This window comes from Gobius niger, assembly GCF_951799975.1.
Source record: "Gobius niger genome assembly, chromosome: 1".
Classification (NCBI taxonomy): Eukaryota; Metazoa; Chordata; class Actinopteri; order Gobiiformes; family Gobiidae; genus Gobius; species Gobius niger.
Genome location: NC_136852.1, coordinates 28,054,938 through 28,061,445, shown reverse-complemented (window position 1 = coordinate 28,061,445; position 6,508 = coordinate 28,054,938). Strand labels below are relative to the sequence as shown.

Genomic DNA, 6,508 nt, shown 5'->3' with positions numbered 1-6,508 from the left:
TGAAATACATTAGTAATTCAATACTATTATAATTTTGCATTTTTTCTTGATTTCAAGTCTTTGCCCATGACAGAGAGGTACAGTTTTTAGAGAAGTACGTGGCAGGTGTGTAAGAACAATCATAATCTGATCTTAAATGGATCAGGCCACCGTTTTCTCCATACTGTGATATGTTCTTACCTGAGCTTAGACAAGTTGATGCGTACCTGTCTGGTCTTTGTGTGTGCCCTCAGTCACGCAACACGACCAAAGTGAAACTCGTCTAAGCTCAGGTAAGAACATATCACAGTATGGAAAATAAATATCAAATTGTGAAACATTTATTTTAGATAATATAATCCACATGCGTTCTAGAAATGACTGTCTCCGTTGGGTCTCGTCTACGAAAGCCTTCCAATCTTTAGACGTCTACAAACAAGTTCAGAAATTGCATCTTTTCTTCTCCCATATGTAATCTGAATCCAAAAGTAGTTGCAATACTCAACAGTTTCTTTAGCTGTTTTTCCATGGGTGGTGATTTGATATTCCTGGTCCGGTTCTGTTTCATTCATGATTTACTTAAAGGAACAGGCCACCGTTTTTCCGTACTGAGATATGTTCTACCAGAGTTTAGACGAGTTGATACGTACCTGTCTGGTCTTTGTGCCCGTGAAAGAGCGTGGTCGCTTCTAACTTCACCCTGTTTGGAGCCATAGGAATACATTGGGAGAGGCCAAATGCTAACAACATCTTTAGTCGTTTTGCGTGACTGAGGGCACACACAAAGACCAGACCGGTACACATCAACTCGTCTAAGCTCAGGTAAGAACATATCTCAATATGGAAAAACGGTGGGCTGTTCCTTTAATTCCAATGCTGCGTAAATGTTTTGGTATGTTCAAAAGCTGTTCACAAAGGCACGCTATTTTGTTTGAAATCCTTGTTTCAATATGGAAAATGAATGAATGAACAAAAAAATAGTGTTACATTGTATCATATGAGGATTTTATTTCACGTCGTGCCTTCAATACTGATAGAAGCTCGCCCACTTTTCTTTTTAGTCCTCTTTTTCTCAACATTCATCTAAACTGACTTTGAATTTCGACTAAGCTATCAATTTTTAAACACTTTCTTTGCTACAATAGTATTCCGCTAAACCCACCTCTTTGAAGAAAACCAAGAATGTATTTGTGACACTCACACACTACTTTTTTCCTTGAGAATATGAAGAGAAAATTGGTGCTCTCGGGCTTAAGGAGAAAAAAAAAAAAAAACAAGCATCGAGTTAAGCCAAAGACATAACAAACTGTGGGTAAAATTCACCACAGCTGTGACGCCATGACAGACACGATTTGGTCGACTCTTCCCACCGCTCTCACCCTTTCACCAGCATTTCGTGACAAGATCATTTCCTGAATGAAAGGCAGTAACTGTTAGGATTGTTTGTATCAATTCTGTTCAATAAGAGATTCAACTTCACATAACTCGGTGCCAGTAATGAACGTTAACCAAGTCAAAACACCTGCATTTTGACAAAGAAAATGGGAATGCTACCAATGAAATCTGGCCTGTCCTTTTTGGCATGATGAAAAATCCTCAAAATGTAGCCTATTACAGAGAAAGGACATGTGTTTCTCTTCAGTAATGCTCACAAATATCCTGCAAACAACGTTTCTCTCTCTGTCGTCTGCTTTTCCATAATGCGACGACGCCTCCATCTGTCCTCCTGTCACATACTTGACCTAGATTTCGATGTTATTCATCCATCGCAGGTTTGTCTCATCACAACATCTAAAATGAGCGATCCGTCGGCAGCCTTTGCCATCTCAAGGGTGTTGAGAATGTCATTAGGAATGAGTGTACTTCAAAGGAACAGCCAGTGTCAGATGTTTGGGAGATAAAGTTTCCAGATTGAGGTGGCTTGGACATATGCGGGAAGAGATGGTGAATAATATGGCTGTCGGGACATGGAGGTTAGTTTACATTTTAAAGATGGGGCAAGATGATATGGTTGTGGGTAATGCAATCTACTATCACTCTTTGTTGCTTCTATTAGGTCGCATTATGTCCTATGCAAACTACATACATACCATTTCTTGTCACAATCATAAGCTTTTGGAATGTATGAACCATTCCAATCTTGTAGGATAGACTTCTGCAAATATGTTCAGTCTCAGGGCAAAGGAAGCTGCTTCTTGATTTGAAACGGAAATTGTATGTCAAATGAGATTCATAGAACTTGACAGAAAAAAACCCTTCAACCCAATCTTCTGCTTAAACTGTGGGTTGTTGTGCATAGTCACGATAGCGATTTTCAAACTCCGGCACTGGACTTTATGCATTTCATTTCGAGTTAATTTCATCTATGCTTTGGTTAGGTTTGCTTGCACCCCATTTAGACATTTAGACATAATCCATTTTGACGCTTTAGTCCTTATTGTCTCGATAGGCCTGGTGGTACTTGGAAGGTGGAATATTTTACAAACAGGTCTCTCTCTCACACGGTTCCATTTCAAGTGACGTTGGCGACCGTGGAATGCCAATCATCTCTCTATCGTCTTAATGCTGTCCATTCCAATCCAGGCAGCCACACTCCGGAGGACAGTTGTTCTCTGCCGCCTTCGGTCTCGCTTGCCTTTGATTTTTTTTTTCCCTGCGTCGAATACCAATTCCATCCCTTCCGTCTTTTATGCAGTGTCCTAAACAGTCTTAATTGTTTCTGTATCTGCTTCAGGGGTTTTCTCTGTCAGCTGCTTCTCTGTAATTAGTTGGTCATTAGTCGTGTGGCTTGTCCTGTAGATTCCCTTCATGCGCCGAGGGAAGTACAGTTTTGTTGCTTGTAGTCTTGTTTTCCATTTGTTTTGGGGCAGTCCAACTCTCACATCCAGCACCGGCATGAACACATACAAGGATCCTGAGTCATGTTTTCATTGTAACCTTCAGGTCTTGGTGTAAAAAGTTTGAGAACCCATCAATCATTTGGGTAATATACTATTACTTTGGCTACTTATAAGTCCAATAACTTCTGTCATTTCCAATGCAATCTAGGTAATGTTCCAGGAATGTGATCGAGGAAGCATGCGGCGTGAAAGGCATGATTCTACCCATACAATTTCCTCATCTAAAACCAATTAGCCTTACTTTTTCTCATAACATTGATATAGGCTTCCCATGTATCACTTTGTGCGCTTGTCATCCCATTACTGCACTCCACTGAAGCAGGTACATGACTAATGCACGTGATAAGGGGGAAGACACACAAGAATCCACCGCCACTTTGATCAAAATATCTGACCGTAACCGTTTCCACACTGTCTGATGAATGGGCCATTCTTCTGTCGTTGCCTTTTGACCTTTCGGAAAGTAAAGCCACAAAGACGTGTTGTTCAGCAGATGAAGTTAGTAGCGACGAAGTTTGATTTTCACCATGTCGGCAGGAGAAAGGGCGCTGGATTTTCCTGAAAAGAACATCTGTCCAACTGTTATGCACGAGGGTGGATCGATCATCTTGGAAGCAAACGCAGCGCAATCTACGGTTGGCTTCTACAAATGTGTAATGTTCCAGAACACACCGCAAAATCCACGATGGACGACTTGAAGCGGTGTCGTCTTAAGGTTTTACCATGGCCTTCACCGCCTCCTTGACCTAAAGTTCAAAGAAAATCTATGGATAAACCTACAAAGAGAGTGAGAGACGGACAGCCAAGCGATCTTTCAGAACTAGGAAGACTTTTTTTCTAAGGAAGAATGGGCACTTTTTTGCAGCTTATAAAGCATTTACCAGCTTTCCCTTTCTGTTCTGGAAATGTAAAAGATGGCTATGGATGGCAACGCCTCATCTGTTCCTTTCAGGAATCATTTAATCTTCCCCTTTCTTCACTGTCCACAGTAACAGGCATCCTAACAAGCTCGTACACTACAAGCAAGTGCACCGTCTCTTTAGAATCTTGTCTCATGTCGATTACTTGGTCCCAGCGCTCGGGTCAGCGCAGTCCCAACTCCAGTCTCTGCTTTTTCCCCGAAAGTCCCCCATAGAGCGCTTCCCACGAATCTATAGGCTCTGAATACAAACACAGGCTGCATGAGAAGAAGGCTATGGGAGGGGGGATTCATATTGATTTGGACTTAACTTGGGGGGGAGGAGATCCTTCGCCGTTTTTCCTCTTTCGCTTGCACTTGGACTGTCAATGTCTGCCTATACAAGAAGTCCCGCTGCTTGTATTGGTTTGGACAATTATGTTGCCCCATCCTTTCAACTCCCCCAGTAAAACAACTCATTAGCAACTCTGACAAATGCGTGCTTCGTCCCTTTGCATTGTCCCATGGCGATGTTATGGATTTTGCTCTAAATTCAACATGCTTGTTTTATTTTATTTTTTTGCCAATATAACAAGATGTTTTATAAGACTCCCCATGCAGCCTAGGCTCTATATCCTTTCGCTACTCTGCAAAAAGTTTCTTGGCTGCAGTTGGCTCTCTGTAACTTTTTGTGAACTTTTTTTTGTGTGTGTTTTAAATCTGAGAGAAACTGCAGGAAATGTGTTACATAAACTTGTGCCTGTCTCGGTCGGCACAAATCCATCCCAACAGCTGCTGCTCCTCTCTGCTTACTGATGGAGGACTTATGCAAGCAAGAGGGACTCGGATTCAAGTTTTGCTTGAACCAAAACGCATTCATGTACTAACTAGTGTAACTCGAGAGTCACGCTTTTCAGTTGAAGGTTTCGGTGAGAGTTGAACTTGGCTGTCAGGTGTCAGCCAAGTGAAAGCTGGCAGCTCTTCAGAAAAGAAATGTAAGCCCTTAGTTGTGGCCCAAAGTCATTCCTAACCTTAACACGTTTCTAGCCCCCGATACTATTCCGATACGAGTTTGTAAAAAGCCAAATCTCGACTCTCTTCCCGTACTGAATGTTAAAGCTGTTGGCGTCTTATGGTAATGACGTGCACCAATCAGCATTGAGGTGATAGACTTGAGATTTTAGTTGGATAAATCTTTGTAATTCGACATTCACACGGCCAAAAGACATTGAGTTTCAAGCGAATTGTGTTGCTTTGAAGATTGTCCTAAACCGGGACATCTGGGACAGAACTTCTTTTAAAACTGGGACAAATCAATGGATGAATCCTTGGGACTCGGGACAAAGGCCTCAGAACTCTGACTGTCCTGGCTAAACTGGGATGTCTGGTCACCCTACTCAAGTGCAGAGGACAAAAATGTCTGATTACAATGTCATGTCTGTGATTACATTTGTACCTAAAAAGTGAATTTGTAATATATCTTTGCCTTTTTATTTTACAGGTGCGTCGGGCAGCTAGCCATTCCACCTTTTCCATCTTTTCCAAGAGGACCTGCAGCTTTTGCTTCTTCCCCCATGAGGTAACGTCCGGACCGGGCCTGCTCCCCTCATCGCTGCCCCCTCCCCTCCCCTGGGCCCTCCGCCATCACCTCCCATCTCACCACACACCCCTCGAACCAACCATGGGACAGAAGATCTCGGGCAGCATCAAATCGGTGGACGTGCGCGGGGAGCCGTCGTATCGCCCCGTGAGGCGAGAGCTCCGCGGCCCCGACTTCTGCCGACCGCCGCGGCTGGACCTGCTCTTGGACATGCCGCCGGCGAGCCAGGAAGTCCAGCTGAAGCACGCCTGGAACCCCGACGACCGCTCGCTTAATATTTTCGTGAAAGAGGACGATAAGTTGACTTTCCACCGGCACCCCGTCGCCCAGAGCACGGATTGTATCAGAGCTAAAGTGGGATACACGAGAGGGTTGCACGTCTGGAGGATCCACTGGCCCGCGAGGCAGAGAGGTACGCACGCCGTGGTGGGAGTGGCCACGGCCGAGGCGTCGCTCCACTCGGTGGGGTATACCGCTTTAGTGGGCTCGGACTCCGAATCTTGGGGCTGGGATCTGGGACGGAATAGACTTTATCACGACGGGAAAAACCGGCCGGCGTCCACGTCGGCGCCCACGTATCCGTGTTTCCTGGAGCCCGACGAGTCGTTCGTGCTCCCGGATTCGCTGACGGTGATTTTGGACATGGACGAGGGGACCTTGAGCTTTATGGTGGACGGACAGTACCTTGGAGTGGCGTTCCGGGGGCTAAAGGGGAAGAGGCTCTATCCCATCGTGAGCGCCGTGTGGGGGCACTGCGAGGTCACCATACGCTACATCAACGGGCTGGATCGTGAGTACCTCATCACCCATCTTTTTTTTAAGAGCTGTTGCATCGACCAAACTTTGAATGAATGCACACATTTAACTTTAAATCAATGTTGTTATAGGTAAGGGATAATGTATAGAACACTGGTCATTATTGGGAAAATAAGCACCGACAGGGCGAACCGTCTTGTTTCGCCCTGAAGGTGCTTGTTTTCCCGATAATGACCAGCGTTCTATACATTATCCCGCTTATTATACGGCCATTTGCCAACTGAACACACACAACATAAACTTCGTACACTTTTATGAAGGTCAAAAGGTTTATTTAATGACTTCCGCAACAAATAGTTCCCAAAAGTTTGCGCG

At 44.4% G+C, this 6,508-nt stretch overlaps 1 protein-coding gene across 1 annotated transcript in view; it reads left to right on the top strand.

Moving 5' to 3' along the window:
* Positions 1 to 6,508, top strand: part of LOC306965608 (SPRY domain-containing SOCS box protein 4-like) — a 71,630-nt gene that overhangs the window by 40,752 nt on the left and 24,370 nt on the right. The window contains exon 3 of the mRNA XM_079560124.1: positions 5,279 to 6,167. Coding sequence (XP_079416250.1) covers positions 5,459 to 6,167 — 709 coding nt within the window. The 5' untranslated portion in view covers positions 5,279 to 5,458. The remainder of the gene's footprint in view (positions 1 to 5,278; positions 6,168 to 6,508) is intronic.